General features: G+C 42.2%; 1 protein-coding gene across 1 annotated transcript in view; it reads left to right on the plus strand.

The window, feature by feature from the left end:
- The first annotated feature begins 1,596 nt into the window (after nucleotides 1-1,596).
- SKA2 (spindle and kinetochore associated complex subunit 2) overlaps nucleotides 1,597-26,519 on the plus strand; it is a 47,724-nt gene continuing 22,801 nt past the window's right edge. The window contains exon 1 of the mRNA XM_008068285.2: nucleotides 1,597-1,747. Coding sequence (XP_008066476.1) covers nucleotides 1,715-1,747 — 33 coding nt within the window. The 5' untranslated portion in view covers nucleotides 1,597-1,714. The remainder of the gene's footprint in view (nucleotides 1,748-26,519) is intronic.

Below are 26,519 nucleotides of genomic sequence, written 5' to 3' on the forward strand. Positions count from 1 at the left end.
TATTTTATCTATCTATCTATCTATCTATCTATCTATCTATCTATCTATCTATCTATCTATCTATCTATCTATCATGTTGGAGTCTCACTATGTCGCCCAGGCTGGAGTGCAGTGGCACTCTCACGACCACCCCAGCGTCGACCTGATGGGCTTCGGGATCCTTCCGCTTCAGCCTTTCAAGTGGCCGGAACTACAGGCGCGCGCTACCACGCCCGGCTAGGTTTTTCGATTTATTGTAGAGACGAGGTCTCGCCAAATTGCCCGGGCTGGTCTCGAACCAGCGGGCTCAGGCAATCCACTCGCCTCGGCTGGGATTACAGGCTGAGCCTCGGAGCCCAGTCTCTGGAACTTATTTTTATAGAGGTCTCTTACACTCCCCCACAAATAACCTTCAGTCAATTCATCAATTTTCATTACAAGATTGATTCTTCTTGAACATCCATAGCACTATTTTTAAGTACTTGCTTATATTTAATTTTACGTTTTATGTCGCAGTAGTGCTTTTTTAGTTCTTGACTAGTTTCTCTAAAGAGATTGCCGCTCCCTAAAGTCCCATCCAGCACAGTGTTGGGTAACACAGTAAGTAGCACACACTTTTAAAATGGACACTCACAAAATGCCAGATGATAACACTTACAGCCAAGAAACGTACCTTCCCAAACTTTGATGTGCATAAGAATCACAGAGAGGGAAATCTTTTTAAAAATGCTTATTCAGATTCGCTAAGTCTAGACGGAGCCCGATAATTTGCATTTGTAACAAGCGATGACCCAGAGATGACTAAGTCGCTGGTCTGTGTACCCACTTTGAGCAGCAAAGACGCAAAGAAATATGCAAAAGGAAGGCAGATGCTTTGCTCCAAAACATATTTTGCAAAATATTAATTAAACAGAGTACGGTTAGGATGAAGCCAGGTCGAGCACTTCTTCCCCAGCCCCAGACATCCCCTTTCCCGTTCCATCTCCCCTCTTGGTCCAGCCAAAGTCTCCACCTTCTTAAGCCATAAAAACACAAGCAGCAACAAGTCCAGCTACGTAAGACGCGAGCCCAGGTAATAAAAAAAAATCGTCCCTGCACTTACTAGTCTAAGAGCCTGGGGTTAGATGGAGTCCGGGCAGTGGCTTCTCCCACACCGAAAAGAAAAATTCAAAATTAAATCCTTGTCATAGACGGACCAATCAAAGACACGGTCTCTCGACGATTCTCTCTCCGTGTAGTGCAGGAGGATAACCTGACTTGTGGTTGGCTGAGGTGGCACAATACTCTGGCCAATTAGAGCTGAGGCGCTTCTGGTATGAATTAGGGGAAGGCGGGAGAGAAGGGGAGGGGATGCAGGAGAGGAAAGGAGGTGTGTTACGTCCCCTAGGCAGTCGGTGGAAGCTTTTGTATCATTGGTCGACTCTTCTTCCGATTGCACCAATCGCAAGCTCTTCCCTGCCGAGCCCTAACTATGAAATTGAAATTGGACAAGAGGGGAACAGCCAATGGGAGAAAAAAAAAAGCATAGCAGCCAATCCTCCTGCGGCGTTTTGTGTCTTTGCCCAACAGAAAAATGTGTTTCATGCGAAGGGGCGTTACCCCAGGCGCCAGTGGTGGAACAGAGGAGCCAATGAGTGCGAGACGTTGAGTGACAGCTGTCCAATAGAGACCCTCAGTGCTAGTACGGCTTGCGGCTTAAGCGCCGCCGCGGTCTGAGGCATGTCAACTATTCAACATGGAGGCGGAGGTCGATAAGCTGGAACTGATGGTGAGTGCAAAGTGAAGGAGATCTATTGGGTAGTTTATTTTTCCCCAAGGCCTCGAAGGTGGAGCTCAATTTGGAGTCGCCGGAAACTCTGGGCGGCGGAGGCTGGACCAGAGTCGAGTTCCCTCCTCCTGCAACCAAAGGGAGCCGCCACCGCCTGGTGTCTAAACCGCCGCGGGGAAGGGGTTACATCCGGGAAACTCGTGAGGGAAATGGCGGGAGAAGCTGAGGGTTCGGGGGCCTTTGGAATTCCTTGTTCCTCGCCCTCCTCTTTCCAACTCTCAAGGACCTGCTTCTGGTGCAGACAGCGTTCTGTGTGTCCTCACCCAAAAAAGATGTGACGGGAACGGTCCCTGAACGGGAGAGGTCGTGCGCACTCCTAGAAAGGGGGGTGGAGGGTGGAGTGGGGAAGGCCGAGGGGGGCGGGGAGAAACCCTTTTAGGGATGAGCCGTTTACGTTCTCAAAGGCGGGTTGAGAAAGTCTGAGAAAGGCTGCTAGAGTTGGGCGCCCAACTTCCTAACGGCCAGCGAAGCCCCTAGACCCGTTTCTGTTAGGTCTGGAGGTGGCAAACCTTGGGTGAGGGAGAGGTGTGAGCGAATGGGATTTGAACCTGGAGCGCGAGAGGCAGTGGGAGGGGGAAGGCACCCCGCTCTCGAGTTGCTTAGTTCATTCATCTGTGAAAGCAGGGAGCGGGGGCGAAGAATTGGAAAGGACTCCTGCTATTGCGGGCGCGTCTGGCCTACTCGAGGGCACCAAGCTGGGTGCTGTCCCTCTAGTTTTCTTTAAGGATCTTTCCCTCACTTTTCCTCTTTATTCCCTCCCTCCCATCCTTAGATTGCTGTACTAATTTGATCGCCCGCGCTTTTTTTTTTTTTTTTTTAGTTGGAGTCTCACTCTGTCGTTCAGACTGGAGTGCAGTGGCCGCTCCCGGCCACCGCAGCCTCGACCTGCTGGGCTCCGGCGATCCTTCCGCCTCAGCCTTCCGAGTAGCTGGAACTACAGGCGCGCGCTACCATGCCCGGCTCATTTTTTGATTTATTGTAGAGATGAGGTCTCGCTGCCCAGGCGGGTCTCGAACCCGCGGGCTCAGGCAATCCACTCACCTCAGCCTCCCAAAGGCGCGGGATTACAGGCTGAGCCACCGAGCCCGACTCGCCCGCGCTTTTTACCTAGTTCGCTTGCTTTATCTTCAGTTCTTTTTCTCCTGTATTATTATTTTTTTTAGATTGGGCTGGCTTCCTTAAAAACCTGGAATTTGGAGGAAGCGCCCGTCGTTGAGCTTCAGTCTTTTTTTTTTTTTTTTTTGCTTTCCTTGTTTGTCAAAGAAAATAAGATTTAAAAAATGTAAAAAACTTCTTCTCAATCCGCCACCCCTCCCTCCTCCCTTTGCCATTCCTCAGCATTACTCCTTAGGTATCCTCTGGTGCCTGTGCTGCTCTCCAAGCTGAATCTTGAGTCTCTCACTTCTGCTTTGGAAAGGACGTTTGGTGAACCTGGAAGAACTGTGTACCACCCTCACCCCCATTCCTACCCTAGGATAAAGTGTGAGGCTTTGCTATTATTTTGTTCTGATGTGTTAATGAATTGGAGTGCCTCTCATATACTAATTTAATATGAAGACTTCCGGTTGCTTTTAACATTTTGTATTTAAATTTTCTTTGTGGAGGTGGTATGGAATGGAGGGGGATGAGGAGAAATAGTAGGGAAGAAGGAAGAATTTTCTGCAGAGATTCAAACCTAATAATGAACTTTAGTTCAGAGTTTTATTATTTTTATCATTAACTGTCTTTAAAAGCAAACAAAATATTAAGTATTGTAGTTTGCTTCTGTTAACAGCATGTTGACTATCTTGCCCCTCCCCCGTTCTGAATTCCTCCCTCCAGATATAGATACTTAAAAAAAATTTTTTTTTGTGCCAGAGTCTCACTCTGTCACCCGGGCTGGGCAAGCTCACCTCAGGCCACCACAGCCACAACTTCCTGGGCTCAGGCGATCCTTTAGCTTAAGCCTCCCAAATAGCTGGGATTACAGGCGAAAGCCACCACTTCCGGCTAATTCTTTTATTTATTGTGGAAACAAGGTCTTGCCAAGTTGTCTAGGCTGATCTTGAATTCCTGGACTCAGGCAATTGTCTCACCTCGGTCTCCCAAAGTGTTGGGATTACAGGCATGAGCCACTGCACCTGGCTCTTAATTCTGATTTTAGCAGATTTTTTTCTCAAATTGTCAGTTTAATTTTTAAGCTTTTTTTGGCCTTTGCAATAGAGTCAGTATTCTCACAGAACTTCTTTAGATTGAACAAATTCTATTTTAAGGTAAACATGATTAAGTAAGCATTTTGAAAAAAGTATGTTTTAGAAAATTATGGTGTAAGATTTTTGATGGTGTTTGAATGATGGGATAATTTTAAAATTCTTTTTGAAGAGAAGAAGAAAAGAAAGGAAGTTTTTTTTCCCCTTAAATTCCTTGCTAGTAAATTAGTGGTAGCTTTTTTTCTTTCAGATTGTTTCTATAATTATTGGGACTTAAAAATTTATATGCACTTTTATCATGGTTTTTATTATTAGTGCTTTGTATTTACTAGATAGTAAAAGTGCATCTCAGTTTCAGATTTGCTTTTTCAGTGTGCTTTTAAAAAAAAGTATCTGTGAGCCGTACTCAACCTATAATCTCATGGTTTAGCCTATAATCCCAGCATGTTGGGAGACCGAGGTGAGTGGATTGCCTGAGCCCACGGGTTGAAGACCAGCCCTAGCAACTTGGCAAGACCTCGTCTCTACAATAAATCAAAAGTTAGCCAGGCATGGTAGCGCATGCCTGTAGTTCTGATTACTTGGAAGGCTGAGGCGGAAGAATCACTGGAGCCCAGCAGGTCGACACCGGGGTGGCCTTGAGTGTGCTACTGCACTCCAGCCTGGGGACAGAGTGAGACTCCAACTCAAAAAAAAAAAATATCTGTGAACTAGTTTAGTTTCTAAAATTTAAAGGTAAATGCACCAGGTGCAGTGATTCACGCCTGTAATCCTAGCACTTTGAGAGGCGGAGGTGAGAGGATTGCCTGAGCCCAAGGGTTTGGAGACCAGCCTGGGCAACTTGGTGTCTCTACAATTAAAAAAAAAAAAGGGTAAATGTTTGTGCAATCTTCTGATTTTTAGTTTTACACTAGTTAAATAAAGAATTTGCCAAAGAACCAGTTTTGATTATCTAATAGGTGGAAAGAGAAAGAGAATATATACTATTTAACTTTGAAAAAAGTGTGTATCCTAATTGTGTAGATAGCCTGATCGTCTTAATTTAAATTTTTTTCATAGTTTTCTTGTTTGTATTAACTTCCAGTTCAGAAAGTTAAACACTTGTATATTTTTTTTTGAGTCGGAGTCTCAGTCTGTCACCCAGGCTGGAGTGCAGTGGCACACTCATGGCCACCACAGCCTTGATATGCTGGGCTCAGGTGATCTTCTGCCTCAGCCTTCCAAGTTGCTGGAACTACAGGCACGTGCCACCACGCCCGGCTAATTGTTTGATTTAATGTAGAGATGAGGTCTCTTCAACTTGCCCAGTCTGGTCTCAAACCTATGGGCTCAGGCAATCCTCTCACCTCGGTCTCCCAAAGTGCTGGCATTATTGGCATAAGCCACCGCGCCCAGCCCCAAACCCTGTCTTTCAAACACTTGTCTTTGAAACTTGATACTTTGCTAGCAGAGTTAAATATTCTAACAGTTGAGTTTTGAGGCCCAGGATTTGAGACCAAAACAATCATGTTCCAGCTGTCTTCATTATGAGTCCATTTCTCAGTAGGCTCCATTCAACTAAGTAGCTGACCTGGATCATTTATAAAGGGAGGTTGATGAAAATGTATTTTTGCATCAATCAACATTAGTAATAAGGACTAAATAAGAACTAGTATGAATGGCCACACAAGGGTTTTACTGTCTCCTACTAGATATTTGTCTAGTGTTTTCCTTTTGTGGAACTCTAGTGATTATACACAAAAGGTAATCCAGTGTGATCTATGATAATGTTTCTATTTCTGGGTTAATATCTGACTTTTGAATGGAGTCTTAAATGTTAATTAGCTTGGAACTAAGGAAACTTGTTACTGAAATCTCGTCCCCACTTCCCCCCTTTATTATTTTCTTTTTAGTATTTCTAAGTTTCAGGGATCTGGAGATGCTTTCCTCCTATACTTAAGATATTTTAGGAGTTAACTGAAATTAAAAAATCCCTTTCTATAGTATTTAGTTAATGTCCTGTTGAGAGCATATTGATTCCCTGGTGTTTCTTCCTTTGTTATAATATCCCTCAATAGGTCAGATGCAATGGCTCAAGCCTGTAATCCCAGCACTTTGGGAAGCTGAGGTTTCCCAAGGGATTGCGTGAGCCTGCGGGTTCAAGACCTGCCCTGGTGACTTGATGAGACCTCTCTCTACAATAAATCAAAAAATTAACCGGTGTGCCAGTGCACGACTGTAGTTCCAGCTGCTTGGAAGACTGAAGTGAAAGGATTGCCTGAGCCTAGCAGGTGGGCGCTGGGGTGACTGCGTGTGTCACTGCACTCCAGCCTGGGCAACAGAGTGAGACTCAAACTCAAACTCAAAAAAAATCCCTCAATAAACTCTTGAGTTATAAAGCTGGTAAGTGCTTTTGGGCTTTTCTGTATTGTAGTTTAGATTCTAAGTGATAGATTATGTAGAGAACCTTGTTTTCTTTTTCATTTGTTTTCTTTGATATTTTTATTCAAGGGCTTGTTTTATGTGGCAGTTACTCATCAGGTAATTGCCTCGGAGAAGGAGCTAACATCCCTGCAGAGAACAGAAATGTTTTTCAACTGTGCTTTAGTAGTATTTATAACAGGTTTTGTTAGTACCAATACTAAGGTATTAACAGTACCCATGTAAAGGTTTAAGGTTTAAGACATAGTTACACAATTCCTTTCATCATGTATGCATATTTGTGTTTGAATGTTAATTGCATATTAATCATCAAAAAAGCAGTATCTCTTTGATATTTGTCTTACCCTTTTTAAAACAAAAACATTGATATAACTGTTTTTTGGTTTTGGATGTCTTCTGACTAAATGGCAACCCTATTTGAAATTCTTTTCACACTGAAGCTTCAACTGATGCAAGATGGTTTTGTGTTCCTTTCCTACTTATTACTGCTAACGAATGCTCTGACTTTATTGCACTACTGTACTTTACAGCTAGCAGTGCAATAGTATTGTCAAAGCATCTGAAAGCAGGATGGACGCCAGAATTTTGATTCTTGCCTTACATCTGCAGTATCTGTTAAAGATTTATCACAACTGTTGTGGAAAACTATAATGTGGTTGCTAACAGTGTGCCTTTTAGAAAGTCATAATTTATTCCAACTCAAAAAAATAAAATAAAATTTAAAAAGTCATAATTTGAAAAAAACTTTAGTTAAAAACTCACTACTGTACTGCATTATGAGCCATATTTTGAGAAAATACTTTTTATATCTAAGTTGTTATGACTTGTAAAAACCAGTAATGCTGTATAATTTGATGCTGTTACCGATTTGGATAGGTTATGGCAAATCTAGGTTTTATTTGAGTTTTATGATGAAAGTAAGTGATAAATGCAGTCTCTGCAGTATATTTCCTATGGTAACTTGCCTCTACTCTTCACTTGTGTTAATTTTGTGTATTGTTTAGGAAATGCTTGAATTTTTAACTATGAGTGTTTTTGTTTTTGTTTTTGAGTTAGAGACTCACTCTGTCACCCAGGCTAGAGGGCAGTGGCATGCTTCCAACCACTGCAGCCTGGACCTGCTGGGCTCAAGCGATCCTTCTGCCTCAGCCTTTCAATTAGTTGGAACTACAGGCATGCGCCACCATGCCTGGCTAGTTTTTTGATTTATTATAGAGATGAGGTCTTGCCAAGTTGCCCAGGCCTGTCTCGAACCCATGGGCTCAGGTAGTCCTCTCATCTCGGCCTCCCAAAGTGCTGGGATTATAGGCATGAGTCACCGTGCCAGGCATTTTTATTTTTACTTTTTGAATAACTGAATTATATTTCTACACCCTACACTAAGACACTAACAAATCTCAATTTGTTTTGAAACGGAACATCTCCTTAGGCAAACAAAACTGTAGAATACATCTTGTATTGTCACGCATATACCTACTTTCTGTTTTGCTAAGAAAGAGATGTTTAATCGTGTTAATATGCTTAAAATATGCTTTTTGGCCAGGCGCAGTGGCTTAAGCCTATAATTCCAGCACTTTGGGAGGCCAAGGTGAGAGGATTGCCTGAACCCGTGGGTTCGAGACCAGCCCAGGCAGCTTGGTGAGACCTTGTCTCTACTATAAATAAAAAATTAGCCAGACGTGGTAGCGCATGTCTATAGTTCCCACTACTTGGAAGGCTGAAGTGGAAGGGTTGCAGGAGGCGGAAGGATTGCTGAAGTCAGCAGGTTGACACTGGGGTGGCTGTGAGCGTGCCACTGCACTCCAGCCTGGGCAACAGAGTGAGACTCCAACTAAAAAAAAAAAAAGTGCTCTCTCTCCGTCTCTCTTTCTCTCTCTCTCTCTGTCGCTCTCTCCCTCTCTGCAGCTCTCTCCCCGCCTCTCTCCCATTTCCTCTCTCTCTCTTACTCTCTCGTGCTCTCTCTCTTTTTCTTTTTTCCTGTTACAGATCCCCTCTGTAACAGCCGCTTTAATAAATCTCTTGGTCCTGAAAAAAAAAAAAAAGTTCATTTTTGTAATTATGAGATATAATAAAGTGTGAATCCATCACTAGTTTTTTTATAATGAGTATTATTGAGATAAAATTACAATAAAACTCACCAATATTAAAACTTTTAAAATTTTTAGCTGAGTGTGGTGGGTCATGCGTGTAATCCCAGCGTTTTGGAAGGCAGAGACGAGAGGATTGTCTGAGTCTACGGGTTCAAGACCAACCTTGTCAACATGGCGAGACCTCGTCTCTACAAAAAGTCAAGAAATTAGCCGGGTATGATGGCTCATACCTGTAGTTCCAACTACTTGGAAGGCTGAGGCGGAAGGATCACCTGAGGCGGAAGGATCACCAGCAGGTTGAGGCTGTGGTGGCTGGGAGCGTGCCACTGCACTCCAGTCTGGGTGACAGAGTGAGACTCCAACTGCAAAAAAAAAACAAAACATTTTTTTCCCCCAATTTGATGAGTTTTGAGACATGTGTACAGTCACGTAACTACCACCAGAGCCAGGATATAGAATGTTTACATCACCTTAAAAAGTTTCTTTGTAGGTAGGCACTGTGGTTTGCTCCTGTAGACCCAGCTACTTTTGAGGCTAAGGCTGGAGGATCACTTGAGACCAGGAATTTTGGTCTAGCCTGGGCAGCATAGCAAGACCCCTAGGTTCCTTGGTGCCCTTTTGTGGTCTAACTCTTTTTCCAAACTCCCTGGCAACCACTGATAATCTTTTGTAGAATTTTCTAGCTTTGTCTTTTCTAGAATTTCATATAAATGGAATCATATAGTATATATCATTTTGTGTCTGACTTCTTGGACCTAGCATAATGCTTTTGAGAACCATCCATGTTGTATGTATTAGTAGTTGGACTATTTTTTTCTTTCTTTCTTTTTTTTTTTTTTGGAGTTGGAGTCTCACTCCAGACTGGAGTGCAGTGGCCGCTCCTGGCCACTGCAGCCTCGACCTGCTGGGCTCTGGCGATCCTTCCGCCTCAGCTTTCCAAGTAGCTGGAACCACAGGTGTGCGCTACCACACCCGGCTAATTTTTGATTTATTGTAGAGATGAGGTCTCGCCAAGTTGCCCAGAGGGGTCTCAAACCCGCAGGCTCAGGCAATCCACTCACCTCAACCTCCCAAAGCGCTGAGATTACAGGCTGAACCACCAAGCCCGGCCTATTTTTTTCTTTATAAGATCCTTTTTTACTAAGTAATCTCTGAAAGGAAAATTCTCCATACATTCTTGAGCAGGGAAGGGAGGAGGGCGAGGAAGGAGCAATATGATGAGCTGGAACAGAGAATGAAACTAAATGCTACCCAAGGCTTCAACAAAGAACTGGAGTCTGGATACCATTTCTCTTCTTTCTTGTAATGATCATTGACCTCCTGTTTTCTAGACTAAAGCTCATGTGGCCCTTTGATGGCTGGAAGCAACACCTGAGCGCAGGCCTCAGATGATGAGGATGGTGTTCATAACAATGTTCATAAGGCCAACAGCCATCCCAAGAGTAGAGATTGCAGCCTCCATCAGCTCTGACATAGGAGGAGGAGTCTCAGGTTTCCTGTATTTGAGGAAAGACTCTTTCAAGCCCCAGTGTTCCAACTTGCAGTCAGAAATCTTCAGTGGAGGGCAGAAAAGTGAGGTAGCTGAGTTTGAGGGAGCAGTGGTCACTCTTGGGGCGGAAGGTTTTCTCAGCAATCCCTCCTGCAACTAGGTGTCCATTGTAAAACCACATGATGTTGATCACAGGAGGAAAGATCTTGTCCACCAGACAGATGAGGATTTTGGGAACACCCAGGATCATAAGATTTGGGAAACGCAGCCACTTCAGGAATTTCATTCAGGGCAGGTATAAAGTTAGAATTTTTTAAATCAAGATGTCCAAGTTTCTTTTTGACACAATAGTACTTCTCAGGGCATTCTGTAATTCAAATCAGGCAAAATTGCTAAACACAGGATCCTCCACACCATCTCCCTTTTTCCAGGTTCACATAGAACATCTCATTTCCATCAAATTTGTATATAAATTGGCCAAAGGTGCCATATATCTGGTAGATATTTGTGCTGTAAGTGCCCACATGGTCAGCCACAACGTTTTCACCTCCACAGGCGCTCATAGTGGTGAGGGTGAGGGCTCTAAGAATAAGAGCTGTCTTTATCGTCCTTAGTTGGACTATTTTTATTACTGAGTAGTATTCCAAAGGAATATCACAAATTCTTTTTTTTATTTTTTTTAAGTTGGATTCTCACTCTGTTACCCAGGCTGGAGTTCAATGGCACGCTCACAGCCACCGCAGCCTTGACCTGCTGAACTCTGGCAATCCTTCTGCCTCAGCCTTCCAAGTAGTTGGAACTACAGGTACATGCTACCACATATGGCTATTTTTTTTTTTAATTGTAGAGTCGAAGTCTCACCACATTGCCCAGGCTGGTCTTGAACTCCTGGGCTCAGGCAATCCTCTCGCCTCGGCCTCCCAAAGTGCTGGGATTACAGGCTTGAGCCACGATGCCCAGCCTCTTGAATTTTTTATTCATTCATCAAACTGTGGACTTTGGGTTGTGTCCAGATTTTGCCTATTGTGAATAAAGTTGTTGTGAACATTGGAGTACATCTTTGTGTAGACATGTTTTCATTTCTTGAGTAAATGGTGAGGAATGGGATTACAGGATAGCATAGCAAATTATGCTTGATCTTATAAGAAACAGCTAAAATCTTTTCCAAAGTGGCTATACTATTTTGTATTCCCAAAGCTATGTATTAGGATCCTAGTTTCTCCACATCCTTACTAACACTTGATATTATCAGTCTTAACTTTAGCCATTCTAATAGATGTGTGGTGGTGTCTCATCATAGTTTTGACTTGCATTTCCTTTATGGCTAATGATATTGAACATCTTTTCATGTGCTTAATTGCACTTAGTGTATCTTAGTGATATGCCTTAAAATTTTGCCTATTTTTTTTGTTGCTGAGTATAAATCTCTTTGTGTCACCCAGGCTGGAGTGCAGTGGCACCTTCATGGCTACTGCAGCCTCGACCTGCTGGGCTCAGGTGAACCTTTTGCCTTAGCCTTCCAAGTAGCTGGAACCACAGGTGTGTGCCACCATGGCTGGCTAATTTTTTGTAGAGGCTGGGTCTTGCCAAGTTGCCCAGGCTGGTCTTGAGCCCCTGGACTCAGGTGATCCTTTCACATCTGCTTCCCAAAGTACTGAGATTACAAGTGTGAGATACCACACCTGGCCAATTTTGCCTATTTTCAAATGGAGTTGTTTGTCTCTTTTTTGTTGTTGTTGTTTTTTTTGAGTTGGAGTCTCACTCTGTCACCCAGACTGGAGTGCAGTGGCTGCTCCCGGCCACCGCAGCCTCGACCTGCTGGGCGATCCTTCCGCCTCAGCCTTCCAAGTAGCTGGAACTACAGGCACGCGCTACCACACCCGGCTAATTTTTGATTTGTTGTGGAGATGAGGTCTTGCCAAGTTGCCCGGGCAGGTCTCAAACCCACGGGCTCAGGCAATCCACTCACCTTAGCCTCCCAAGGCGCGGAATTACAGCGTAAGCCATCCAGCCCGGCTTGTCTCTTTATAATTGTATCAGAGGAGTCCTTTATTTTCTCAGTCTGTTTTTTTTTCTTCTTTGTATTGAAGTCTCGCTCAGTCGCCTAGGTTGGAATGCAGTGGTACGCTCACGGCCACCACAGCTTCGACTTGCAGGACTCAGGCAATCCTTCCGCCTCAGCCTTCCGAGTAGTTATAACTACAGGCACGTACCACCATGCCTGGCTAATTTTTTGATTTATTTTAGACACGAGGTCTTGCCAAGTTGCCCAGGCTGGCCTTGCATCCCTGGACTCAGGCAGTCCTCTCACCTTCCACCTCTCAAAGTGCTGGAATTGTAGGCGTGAGTCACTGCACCCAGCTCTTTCCGTCTGTTATTTACTCATTTAAAAGTTTTCAATGATGTTCAATTCATACATTTTATTCTTTGGGTGTATACTTTCTGTAATTTTTTTTTTTTAGTGAGAGTCTCACTCTGTTGCCCAGGCTGGAGTGTGGTGGCATGCTCGCTGCCACCTCCTTGCTGGGCTCAGGAGATCCTTCTATCTCAGCCTTCCAGGTAGCTGGAACTATAGGCATACACCACCACGCCCAGCTAATTTTTTGATTTAATGTAGAGACGAGGCTTGCCAAGTTGCCTAGGCTGGGCTTGAACTTGTGGACTCAGGCAATCTTCTCGCCTCCACCTCCCAAAGTGCTGGAATTACAGGCGTGAGCCACCGTGCCAGACTTGCTTTCTGTATTCTAAGAAATATTTGCCTAACCTAAGGTAACAGATATTTTCTTTTAGAAAATTTATAGTTTTCATTTTTACATTTTAAAACATTTTCTTCAGCTGGGCATGGTAGTGTGCACCTGTAGTTCCAGCTACTTGGAAAGCTGAGGAGGAAGGATCACTTGAGCCCAGCAGGTCGAGGCTGCAGTGGCTGGGGGGTTGCAATTGTACTCCAGCTTGGGCGACAGTGAGACTCCGACTCAAAAAACAAAAAATTTTTTTTTCACAGAGACAGGGTCTCACTGTCTTGCCCAGGTTGGTCTCCAACTCTTGGGCGCAAGTGATCCTCACCTCAGTCTTCCAAGTAGCTGGAACTACAGGAGCAGGACTCCATGCTTGGTGCAGGTTGGTCTATTTTTGAACTCTGTTTCATTTTATCATACCACACTATCATAATGACTATAACTCTGTAGTAAGTCTTAAAATTATCTAGTGTGAAGCCTCAAACTTTATTCTTGTTTTCTTTTTTTTTTTGAGTTGGAGTCTCACTCTTCACCCAGACTGGAGTGCAGTGGCCACTCCCGGCCACCGCAGCCTTGACCTGCTGGGCTCCGATGATCCTTCCGCCTCAGCCTTCCAAGTAGCTGGAACTACAGGCGCGCACTACCACGCTGATTAATTTTTTCTTTTATTTAGTGTAGAGATGAGGTCTCGCCAAGTTGCCTAGGTGGGTCTCGAACCCACGGGCTCAGGCAATCCACTCACCTCAGCCTCCCAAAGGTGCGGGATTACAGGCTGAGCCACCGAGCCCGGACATTCTTGTTTTCTAAAGCTATTTTGATCATTTTGCATTTCTAAGTAAGTTTTTTGTCAATTTCTATAAAAACCTGAGTTTTTGGCTGTGATTATGTTGAATGTAAAGAACAATTTGGGGAGAATTGATATCTTTTTTTTTTTGAGTTGGAGTCTCACTCTGTCGCCCATCTGGAGTACAGTGGCCGCTCTTCGACCTGCTGGGCTCCGGTGATCCTTCCGCCTCAGCCTTCCGAGTAGCTGGAACTACAGGCGTGCGCTACCATGCCCAGCTAATAATTTTTTGATTTATTGTAGAGATGAGGTCTCGCCAAGTTGCCCAGGTGGGTCACGAAGAGAATTGATATCTTAACAATATTGAGCCTTCTGATTCATGAACATAATATCTTTCTCCATTTATCAGGTCCCTAAAAATGTCTTAAAACAGTGTTTTGCAATTTTCAGTGCATATGTTTATTTATAATTTTTTTTTTTTTTAAAGTTAAAGTCTCATCTTGTCGCCCAGGCTCGAGTGCAGTGGCATGCTCACGGCTCCTGCAGCCTTGACCTGCTGGACTCCAGCAATCCTTCCCCCTCAGCCTTCCAAGTAGCTGGAATTACAGGCAGGTGCATGCCATCATACCCAGCTAATTTTTTGATTTATTGTAAAGATGAGGTCTTGCCAAGTTGCCCAGGTTGGTCTCGAACCCCTGGCAATTCTCTCGCCTCCACCTCACAAAGTGCTGGGATTATAGGTGTGAGCCACCACATAGAGCTGTTTATAATTTTTTCATAGTCTGACTTCTACTTTTTGTGTGTATGTGTGTGTGTATTGGAATCTTATTCTGTTGCCCAGATTGGAGTGCAGTGGTACGCCCATGACCTCTGCAGCCTCAACTTGCTGGACTCAGCCTTCCAAGTAACTGGAACTTCTGCCTCTGCCTTCCAAGTAACTGGAACTACAGGTGGATGCCACCATGCCCGGCTATTTTTTTTTTGACTCATTGTAGAGACAAGATCCTGCCAAGTTGCCCAGGCGTATCTCGAATTCCTGAACTCAGGTAATTCTCTCACTTCGGTCTCCCAAAGTGCTGGAAGTACAGGCTTGAGCCACTGTGCCTGGCCTTTGTTTCTTTTTTTTTGGGTTGGAGTTTCACTCTGTTACTGGAGAGGACAGAGTGAGACTCCAACCCAAAAAAAAGAAACAAAGGCCAGGCACTCTGTGACTGGAGTGCAGTGGCCGCGCCACTCAAAAAAAATAAAAATAAAAAAATAATAAAAAAAAAGAAAAGCAGAGCCTCCAAATAACCTAGACTAGAGCACATGAACCTAGTGGATGTGCCGGTCCATGAGAATAAAGGATCATTGTGTAAGCCACTGAGTTTCTTGGTATCATGTGCAGGAATTTTGAGGTGTGTTAATTTAATCTAGATTGTCACTGAGTTTCAAAATTCATTCTATTCATTTACTAATATGTTGGCTAATTCATTCTTGGCAATATAGTATTGTCTGGTTGTACAGTAATATTATCTCATAAGTGATAGGAAACACTATGGATAAATCATGTAGCGATGCTTCTATTTCTGGCCCTAAGTTTGATAACATTTAGAAAGCCCTCAAATTAGAGTTGTCAGACTTAGTAAATTAAAATGCATTTACATTTGAATTTTGGATAAGCGATGGACACTTTTTTAGCATAAGTATGTCCACACATTGCATGGGACATTCTTATACTAAGTTTTTTTGGTATCTGCAATTCAAATTTATTTGAGTGCCTTGTATTTCATCTGACAACCATACTTCAAATTCCTTGTCAGAATGCATTTTCATACCATTATAAGAAGAGCACATTAGACTGTAATGCTTTGTTTATAGACTAAATGATTACCATCTATGACTTACTTGTTGTGTGAGGGACAGTTCTAAGCAAAGTTAAAAATTTAAATTAAGCCGGGCTCGGTGGCTCAGCCTATAATCCCGTGCCTTTGGGAGGTTGAGGTGAGTGGATTGCCTGAGCCCGCAGGTTCGAGACCTGCCTGGGCAACTTGATGAGCCCTCATCTCTACAATAAATCAAAAATCAGCCGTGCGTGGTAGCGCGCGCCTGTAGTTCCAGCTACTCGGAAGACTGAGGCGGAAGGATCGCGGGAGCCCAACAGGTCCAGTCTGGGCGATGGAGTGAGACTCCAATTAAAAAAAAAAACCCAAAAAACAAAAGAATTTATTAAAAAAAAATTTTAAACCAACTTGAGAGACAAATAAGTCACAGAAAAATAAATATGAAGAGAAAGTACACGGCGCTCTGACTTTGAAAGAACTTGTATAATCTCTTTGTCTTTTGTAGTCTAGCATAGCACATAGATAACTCAAGCAAATAAATATATTTAAATTGGCAGTTTCTTTTGCCCGTGCCAACTCTGGCATGTCACACTGTCTTTTCTGTCTTCTTTCTCTAATAAACTTTGTTTGAAAACTTAAAAAAAAATTACACACACACATACACACACACACACACATTTAAATTGAGTGAATGGGAGGAGAGACAGAAGTTAACTTAAAAAAAAAAGGCCCTCCGACCAGGCATAGTGACTGAAGCCTATAATCCCAGCACTCTGGGAGACTGAGGTGAAAGAATTGTCTGAGCCCACGGGTTTGAGAACAACCTGGGCAATTTGGTGAGACCTCATCTCTACAAAAAAAAAAAAAAAAAAAAAAGCAGGTGTGGTAGTGCACGCCTGTAGTTCCAGCTACTTGGAAGGCTGAGGCAGAAGGAAGGATTGCCTGAGTCCAGTAGGTGGATTTCAGTCTGGGCAACACAGTGAGACTTCAACTCAAAAGAGGAAAAACAAAGGCTTTTCCTGATACAATACCATATTTATTTATAATTATTTTTTAAAATTTATTTATTTATTTAGAGATAGATGTTTCACTCTCCTTCAGGATAGAGGAGTTGTACAATCATAGCTCCTTGTAATGTTGGATTCCTGGGCTCAAGGGATCTTCCCGCCACAGCCTTCTAAGTAGCTGGGACTACAAGCGTGTACCACAATAGCATGTTTATTATGAAGACCTTTAGAAATCCAGATTATGAACATATCACACTACCCAGAGATGGGACTAGAGATTAAACTAAAGTTCTGAGGACAGTAACTTTCTTAAGTTGTTTTTTTTTAATTTTAATCTCCTAGTATGAATATAGGATGATCTAGCACTACTGGCTTTACTAATTTTAAAATCTTTTCTAGGCTGGGCCCAGTAGCTCATCTTGTAATCCCAGCACTTTGGGAGGCCAAGGTGAGTGGATTGCCTGAGCCCGACTGTCTGAGCCCGAGGGTTTGAGACCAGCCTGGACAACTTGGTGAGACCTCAAAAAAAAAAAATTTTTTTTTCCCTAGGTACTTCTTTTTCTCTTTCTTTCTTTTCTTTTTTTTTTTTGAATCAGTGTTTACTCTGTTGCCCAGGTTGGAATGCAGTGGCACACTCACAGCCACTGTAAGCCTCTACCTGCTGGGCTCAGGCGATCCTTCCACCTCAGCCTTTCAAGTAGCTGGAACTACAGGTGCACGCTACCATGCCCAGCTAATTTTTTGATTCTTTTTTTTTTTGAGTTGGAATCTCACTGTGTCACCCAGATTGGAGTGCAAAGGCATGCTCATGGCCACCACAGCCTTGACCTACTGGACTCAGGTGATCCTCCGCCTCAGCCTTCTAAGTAGCTGGAACTACAGGCACGCACCACCACCTCCTGCTAATTTTTAAAATTTGTTGTAGAGACAGGGTCTTGCGAAGTTGGCCAGGCCAGTCTCGAGCTCATGGGCTCAGGCAATGCTCTTACCTCGGCCTCCCAAAGTGCTGGAATATAGGCATGAGCCACCATGCCTGGCCCTTGGATACTTCTACTCACACAGTTAATGTTAATTTTATTAACTAAGGCCTAACTTTTATCTTTTTTTTTTCCATAAGAAGAGAGGCAGGATCTGTCTTAGGTGCCTTTTGTATATCCAGTAATGTGTTTCGCACTTGTGTTTCACAAGCAATCACACTTTTTTATTAACAAAAGAAAAACAGATTATTTCTTGACACTTAAGTTTTCCACCCTCCATCTTTAGTAGTACACAGGTTCAGTTTTTTTGGCAACCTACTTTGTTACCTTGTATTGACACTTAAGATATAAACTATATTTCTCCTAAAACAGTGGTTTTAAATTTTTTTTCTTTAGGCCATTTCTAGAAGAGCTTCACTCACCAGAAAAATGTACATAGATACTTAAGTACCAACTATTATTAGGGATTTGTAGATCATTTCCCCACCCTCCGTATAAGCTCATGGACTCAACAATAAGAACATCTGCTATTCAGAGCTTGAAGTGATTTGAAATTAAGTGATTGAACATCAAGAATCTTTATCATTTTTAGTATCTGTGCAAGCAAAAAGAATTCCAGCCAAAGATACAGTCCTTCAAGATTATACTAAGTTTTTGTCTGGGCAATGGTACATGCCTGTAATTCTAGCACTTTAGGAGGTTGAGGCAGGATGGCTTGAAGCCAGGAGTTTGAGACCAGCCTAGGTAACATAGCAAGACCCCATTTCTACTAAAAATTTTTTTAAAAATGAGCCAGGTGTGGTGGCTTCTGACTGCAGTACCTGCTACTTGATAGACTGAGGTGGGAGATTGAGGCGGAAGGATCACTTGAGCCTAGGAGTTTCACCTACAGTGAGTTCTTATCATACCACTGCATTCCAAAGATGCTAGGCTGGTTTTAAAAATCACTAATCAGCCGGGCTTGGTGGCTCAGCCTGTAATCCCGTGCCTTGGGAGGCTGAGGTGAGTGGATTGCCTGAGCCCGCGGGTTCAAGACCTGCCTGGGCAACTTGGTGAGACCCCATCTCTACAATAAATAAAAAAAAAATAATAATAATGAGCCGGGTGTGGTAGCGCGCGCCTGTAGTTCCAGCTACCTGGAAGGCTGAGGCGGAAGGATCGCCAGAGCCCAGCAAGTCGAGGCTGCGGTGGCCGGGAGCGGCCACTGCACTCCAGTCTGGGCGACTGAGTGAGACTCCAACTCAAAAAAAAAAAAAAGATTAAAAAATCACTAATCTCTAAAAGTGTTTGGCAAACAGCATACTCTCAAATATTGTATTGTGTAATATATGGAGATGAATATTTCATAATATACAGCATATTGTGCAAAATGTGTGCATATACAATATACAATTAAAATAGTGCACATGACCAGGTGCACTATTTGAGACTGGGCAACTTGGCAAGACCTCGTCTCTACAGTAAATCAAAAACTTAGGCGTGGTAGTGTGTGCCTGTAGTTCTGGTTACTTGGAAGGCTGAGGCGGAGGGATCACCTGAACCCAGCAGGTCGAGGCTGCAGTGGCCATGAGCGTGCCATTGCACTCAAGCCAGGGCGACAGAGTGAGACTCCAACTCATAAAAAAAGGGGGCCTGAAACTACATTATATTCTCTTCTCCTTGCAGCCTAATAGTTGAGTGTGTAATACGATGTGCCATTTACTTAAAACCTTTAAACTAGTTATTCTGTGTTAAAAACTAGTACAGTTTGAGCATCCCTAGTCCAAAAATCTGAAATCTTGAAATGCTTCAAATTATGAAACTTTCTGAACCATTTCAGATTTTGAACTTTCAGATTAGGTGTTCTCCGATAATTATAATGCAAATATTCCATACTCTGAAAAAACCAAAACACTTCTGGTTCCAAGTATTTCAGATAAGGGATGCTTAGCTTGGATAATAAAATATTATAGATCTATGAAATATGTTAACTTACTCTCTAAAACTCAAAATTACTTCCTAAGCGCTTCCATTTCCCATATGTATGGAATCTTCCTTACAGTCCCAGTCTGCTTCCAAAGATGTCCAGTCAGCAGAATGTAAATTGGCTGTCCTTGGTTGCTTTCATGATGATATCCATGGATCTTTTTTCCAGCTAAATTTGTATTTTATTCATCACCCTTAGGATTGGTATAAAATTTTTCTCATTTTCATTACTGATTTAGGAGAAAACTGTGCAGCTCCTGAAATATCTTGTGCTTTTAAAAACTTACTAATTTTATTTTTATTTTATCTGTCTATCTGTCTGTCTGCCTGCCTGTCTATTTATTTTGTGAGTTGGTGCCTCACTCTCCCCCAGGCTGGAGTGCTGGGGCTCATTCACGGCCACCACAGCCTCGACCTGCTGGGCTCAGTAGATCCTTCTGCCTCAGTCTTCCAGGTAGCTGGAACTACAGGCACGTGCCACCACACCCAGCTAATTTTTTTATTTTTTGCAGAGTTAAGGTCTCACCATGTTGCTCAGACTGGTCTGGAACCCCTGGTCTCAGCTAATCCTCTCACCTCCGCCTCCCAAAGTGCTGGGATTACAGGCATGAGCTACCATGCCTGGCAAATATTGCTAGTTGTATTTCAAGTATTCTAAAACCTCAAAAAAATCATATAGGTAACTAAACAATAACCTCATTGTTTTATAAGGCTCCCAAGAGGCTAATTTATTAACTGAAAAGGGCTGTGAATTAAGTTTATCAGTATCAATTTGCACCATTAGCCAGACGCCAATGAGTTTTAGAGATCATCATAATTGCTCAGTAAATTTTCTGCTATGTAACTAAACTAACAAAATTCCTGTTTATCACTAGATCTTGGCCAGGTGCAGTGGCTCACGCTTATAATCCCAGTTCTTGGGAGGGCAAGGTGAGAGGATCGCTTGAGGTCAGGAATTCAGGACCAGCCTGGGCAACATAGTGAGACCTTTCCTCTACAAAAAAAAAAAATTTTTTAAGTGAGCTGGGCATATGGTATGGGCCTGTAATCTAGCTACTTGAGGGTTGAGATGGGAGGGTCCTTGAACCCAAGAGTTAGAGGCTGCGGTGATTGCCAGCATAGGTGACAGAGTGATACCCTGTCTCTGAAAACAAATAAGTAAAAAAAAAAAAAAAAAAAAAAAAAAAATATATATATATATATATATATGTATATGTAAATAAAATATCACCAGATCCTTGCATTCTATCGATAATTGTCTCTGCTGTGAAAATAGTTCTGAGTAGTGCAGTATTGCTTATAAGGGTTTTGGTGTTTGGGAAGAACAATGGGCAGCCTGTAGAAACTATGTAGCTGAAACTGAAATGGAAGTCATCTTGGAGAAGAAAACCAGGAACTAGATTGCACTATAAACATTAAAATCCGAGGTCCAAATGTCAAATTTTAATTTATTAGGAGAAAGCACCATTTATGTTTGTTTGTTTGTTTTTTGAGTTGGAGTCTCACTCTGTCACCCAGACTGGAGTGCAGTGGCTGCTCCGGCGATCCTTCCGCCTCAGCCTTCCAAGTAGCCGGAATTACAGACATGCGCTACCACGCCCGGCTGATTTTTTGATTTATTGTAGAGATGAGGTCTCGCTGCCCAGGCAGATCTCGAACCTGCAGGCTCACGCAATCCACTCACCTCAGCCTCCCAGTGGCACGGGATTACAGGCTGAGCCACCGAGCCCGGCTCCATTTATGTTTTATGTATTAACATTTTGATAAATTAAACTTGGGTTTTTTTTTTGTAGTATTATGAAATAATAGCATTTTAGTGTTGAAAGTGACCTTAATTCCAACTCTCATTTAAGAGGTGAGATCCAGTGAAATGAGAGACTTATCTAAGGCCACATAGCTAGTTAGTGACACCAAGGTAGAATTTCTACCATGCATTCAGTTCTTTTTCTTTTTTTTATTTATTTTATTTTTGAGTTGGAGTCTTACTGTTGTCGCCCAGGCTGGAGTGCAGTGGCACGCTCACAGCCACTGCAGCCTCGACCTGCTGGGTTTAGGTGATCCTTCTGCCTCAGCCTTCCAAGTAGCTGGAACTACAGACCCATGTCACCATGCCCAGCTTCTTTCTTTTTCTTTTTTTGAGACCGGGTTTCATTCTGTCACCCAGGGTGAAGTGCAGTGGCATGATCATGGCTCACTGTAGCCTTAACCTCTTGGGCTTAAGGTAACATCCTGCTTTAGCCTCCCAAGTAATTGGTGTGTGCCGCCATACCTGACTAATTTTTGTATTGTTTGTAGAGACGGTGGGGATCTCTTTTGCTGTCTAGGCTGATCTCAAACTCCTGGTTTCAAGTGATCCTCTTGTCTTGGCCTTCTTAAGTGCTGGGATTACAGGTATAAGCCACTGCAACTGGCCTCTTTTTATATTTCTGTACTATACTACCAAGTTGTGTCCAGAGGAAATTTTTAATTAACTTTATAACTTTAGAGATATTAATTTAAAACTTAAAACAACTTTAATCTTAGGTTAAGAATTTATATTTTTTTACACATCTATTTGGTTCTTTTTTGATTTTAATATCATCTGTAACTTTGGTCTAACGATATGAATGAGTAACAAAAATAGAACTAGAATTAAGGTACTTAGCCTGTTTTCTTATTTGTAAAATAAAAGGTTCATGTCAGAGAAATTTAAGATGGTTTTTCTGTCTATCAACATTGCACTGGAATCCTTTTCTTTTTTTTGTTCCCTGCCTATTCCCAGCCCACTAACTTCACTAATAAGCAAGTATATCCCCTATTTATTATTTCAAAATATTCTGTACAATTTTTCAAAGGATAACAAGTTCCTTTTTCCTCCTTCCTTCCTTCCTCCCTCCTTCCTTCCTCCCTCCCTCCCTCCTTTCTCACTCTTTTATTTTTTAAGATGGGGTCTCGCTGTATTATCCAGGCTGGAGTGCAGTGCATATTCACTCTTTCTTATTTTAGTTTATTTTTATTTTAAAGATGTTGGGTACTTCAGGGTTTAGTACGTAAGAAGTTATTGTACATGTAAAAGTTGCTGAGTACAGTTATTGATGTTATATACTTCCCCCACTCTTTCTTTCTTTTTTTTTTTTTAAGTTGGAGTCTCACTCTGTAGCCCAGGCTGGAGCGCAGTGGCTTGCTCAAGGCCACCCCAGCATGGACCTGCCAGGCTTTGGCGATCCTTCTGTCTCAGCCTTCCAAGTAGCTGGAACTGCAGGCATGTGCTACCAGGCCTGGCTAATTTTTCTTTTTTTTAATTGTAGAGACGCTGTCTCACCAAGTTGCCCGGACTGGCCTTGAACCCACAGGTTCGGGCAAGCCACTTGCCTCTGCTTCCCAAAGTGCTGGGATTACAGTAGAGGCTGTGTAGTGAGACTCCAACTCAAAAAAAAAAATTGTTTCCATTTTAACTATATTTAAGTGTGGAAATTCAGTGGTATTATGTATATTCACATTATTATTGTATCCATTACCACCATACATCTCTAGAACTCTTTTTATCTTGTAAGATTGAAAATATGTATCTACTAAGCAATAACTCCTCATTACTTCCTCCCTCCAGCCCCTGGCAATCACCATTCTACCTCAGTCTCTACAAATTTGACTTCTCTAAGTACTTAAAATAATTATGCAGTATTTGTATTTTTGTGACTGCCCTTTTCCACTTAGCATAATGTCCTCAGGATTTATCCATGTATGGAATGTCAGACTTTTCTTCCTTTTAAGGCTAAATAAAACTCCATTTTGTGTATATACCACATTTTGTTCATCTATTCACATAGGCACTTAGGTTGCTTCCACCTTTTGGCTATTGTGAATAACGCTCCCATGAACATGTCTTTACAAATACTTTTTCAAGACTCCCTTTTCACATAAGCCAGCAATTCTGGCATATATCCAGAAGTGGAATTGCTGGCTTATGTGGTAATTCTGATTCTAATTTTTTTGGATCTCCTGTCCTTTAAAAGTTTGTTCTAAATTTTATTTATTATCTGAAGTATTTTCTAAGTAGGAATGTGGGCAGATTACTTAAAAGGGTAATGGGAATTAAAAAAAAATTTTGAACTGACAGCCAATAAGAAAATTTCTGTAGCTGCATAGAACTAAACTTTGCCAACCACTAGAATGAGCCTGAAAGCAGATTAATCACCAGAGCCCCCAGAAAGGAACACAACCTTCCTGCTATGGGAGATTGGGAGCAGAGAAAGCAGCCAAGCCCACCAGATTTCTGACCTACAGAAATGTGAGATAATAAACGGGTGTTGTTTCAAGCTGCCAAACGTGGTACTTTGTTATGGAAACAATAGAGAACTAATACACGATCTGTGACTTGTCTTTTTTTTTTTTTTTCCGTTCTTTTTTTGAGTCGAGGTCTCACTCTGTTTCTCAGGTTGGGGCACCCTAGCATGATTACGATGATCACTGTTCATGGCAGCCTTGACCTCCTGGGCTCAGGCAAGCAAGCCTTCCATCTCAGCCTCCTGAGTAGCTAGCTTGTACTACAGTCCTGTACCACCATGCCCAGCTAATTTTTTGATTTTTTTTTTTTTTAGAGATGAGGTTTTGCTATGGTGCCCAGTCTGGTCTCAAACTCCTGGGCTCAAGCTGTCCTGCCTCAGCCTCCCAAAGTGCTGGAATTACATGTGTGTCCTCTCTTCATTCTCTTAACAAGGTCTTTCAGAGAGCAAAAGTTTTAATTTTGATCAAGTCTAATTGATCACTTATTTTCCATTATAAATTATGCTTTTGGTGTCAAGTTTAAGAACTCTTTACTAGGTACTCTGTGTTCCAAAGATTTCCCCCATATTCTTCTGTTTCATAATTTATACTTTATATTTAAGTATGATCTCTATTTGAGTTAACTTTTGTAGAAGAAGTGAGGTATAGGTCAAGGTTCCTTCCTTCCTTCCTTCCTTCCTTCCTTCCTTCCTTCCTTCCTTCCTTTGCCTTTGGATGTCCAGTTACTTCATTATCATTTGTTAAAAAGATGACTTTTCCTCTATAGAATTCCTTTTGTACCTTTGTCAAAAATCAGTTGACTGTTATGTGTAGAGTCATATTTTGGTTTTCTCTTCTATTAGTCTGTGTTTTGATTTCTCTGCAAACACCATTACAGTCTTCATCATTACTGTAGCTATATAATAAGTCTTAAAATGGGAAAGAATGACTCTACCCATTTGCTTTTTCAAAATTGTTTCAGCTATCGTAGTGGTTTTGTTTTACTACATAAATTTTAGAATAGGCTGGGCTCAGTGGCTCAGCCTGTAATCCCAGCGCTTTGGGAGGCTGAGGTGAGTGGATTGCCTGAGCCCATGGGTTCGAGACCCGCCTGGACAACTTGGCAAGACCTCATCTCTATAATAAACCAAAAAAATTAGCCGGGCGTGGTAGCATGCGCCTGTAGTTCCAGCTACTTGTAAGGCTGAGGCGGAAGTATTGCCGGAGCCCAGCTGTTGAGGCTGCGGCGGCTGGGAGCATGCCGCTGCACTCTAGTCTGGGTGGCGGAAGTATTGCCGGAGCCCAGCTGTTGAGGCTGCGGCGGCTGGGAGCATGCCACTGCACTCTAGTCTGGGTGACAGAGTGAGACTCCAACTCAAAAAAAGAAAATTTAGAATAACCTTATATATATTTAGAAATATCTTGCTGGGATTTCAATAGGAATTATTTTAACCAATACATCTATTTGGGGAAGATTTACATCTTTACTATGAACATGGTATGTCTAGTTGTTTAGGTCTTTGATTTCTTTCATCAGCATTTTTTAGACCCTAGTATACAAATTCTGTGTATGTTATGCTAGACATTCCTAAGTATTTCAGTTTTTTGAGACATTGTAAATAGTGTTGTATGTTTAATTTTGGTATGCGTGTATTCATCCTAGGATATAGAAATGCTGCATATATTTATTTTTCTTTTGTGACTAACCCAACTTGCTTATTCTAGGAGTTTTTCTTTTGGTAGATTCCACACAATTTTCTGTGGAGATCATCATGTCATCTATGGAGAGCAACATTTTACTTTGTTCCTATCTGATCTGTAAACTTTTCCTTTTTATTTACTTTTTTCCCCTTGTGATACTACTGGAACTTCTGGTACTACATTGATAATAGTGGTGAGAACAGACATCCTTACCTTGTTCTTAATTTTAGGTGAAAGACATTCACTTTCATCATTAAATTTGATACTTGTCATAGTTTTTGTTAGATGTTGCTTATCAAGTTGAAGAAATTCTGCTCTATTCCTAGTTTTCTGAGTGTTTTTATCATGAATCTGTGCTGAATACTGTCAAAGTTTTCTCTGCATTAATTGATATGGTCATGTGATTTCTGTTCTTTCACCTGTTTTTTGTTTTTGTCTTTGTTTTTTTTTAGTCAGAGTCTCACTGTCACCCAGACTGGAGCCCAATGGCATGCTCAGGGCCACCCAGCCTTGACCTGGGGTCAGGCAATCCTTCCGCCTCAGCCTTCCAAGTAGCTGGAACTATAGGCGTGAGCCACCATGCTCAGCTAATTTTTTGATTTATTGTAGAGATAACGTCTTGCCAAGTTGCCTAGGCTGCTTTCAAACACCTGGGCTCAGGCAATCCTCTCCTTTGCCTTGCAATGTGCTGGGATCACAGGCGTGAGCCACCACACCTGGCTCTTTCACCTGTTGATGGTGGAATATATAATAGTACATTATATAGAATTTCCTTAAATATAGTACAGTAATTAGAAGTGATGACATTTGATGTATTATCTTTGTTTTAAAATATTTAATTATAAGTATGTATAATTTAATTTGTGATGATGTCTGTGTTTAACAATTGGTTTGCAAAAAATCAGTTTAGTTGATTTCATCATACCATTGATGGGAATGATACTCGTTGGTTTTTGTTTTTTATCTTTTTTGAGTTGGCGTCTCGCTCTGTCGCCCAGGCCAGAGTGCAGTGGCACGTTCATGGCCACTGTAGCTTCAACCTGCTGGGTTCAGGCAATCCTTCTGCTTCAGTCTTCCATGAAGCTGGAAACACAGGCTCATGCTACCACACCCAGCTAATTTTTTTTCCATTATTGTAGACATGAGGTCTTTCCAAGTTGCCCAGGCTCGCCTTGAACCCCGAGGCTCAGGCAATCCTTGCTTCTGCTTCCCAAAGTGCTGGGATTACAGATGTGAGCCACTGTGCCTAGCTGTACACTGCTTCTTATTAGACCTCAGCACTGCTT

The sequence above is a fragment of the Carlito syrichta genome, unplaced genomic scaffold, assembly GCF_000164805.1.
Source record: "Carlito syrichta isolate Samal-C Ts95f unplaced genomic scaffold, Tarsius_syrichta-2.0.1 Scaffold309926, whole genome shotgun sequence".
Classification (NCBI taxonomy): domain Eukaryota; kingdom Metazoa; phylum Chordata; class Mammalia; order Primates; family Tarsiidae; genus Carlito; species Carlito syrichta.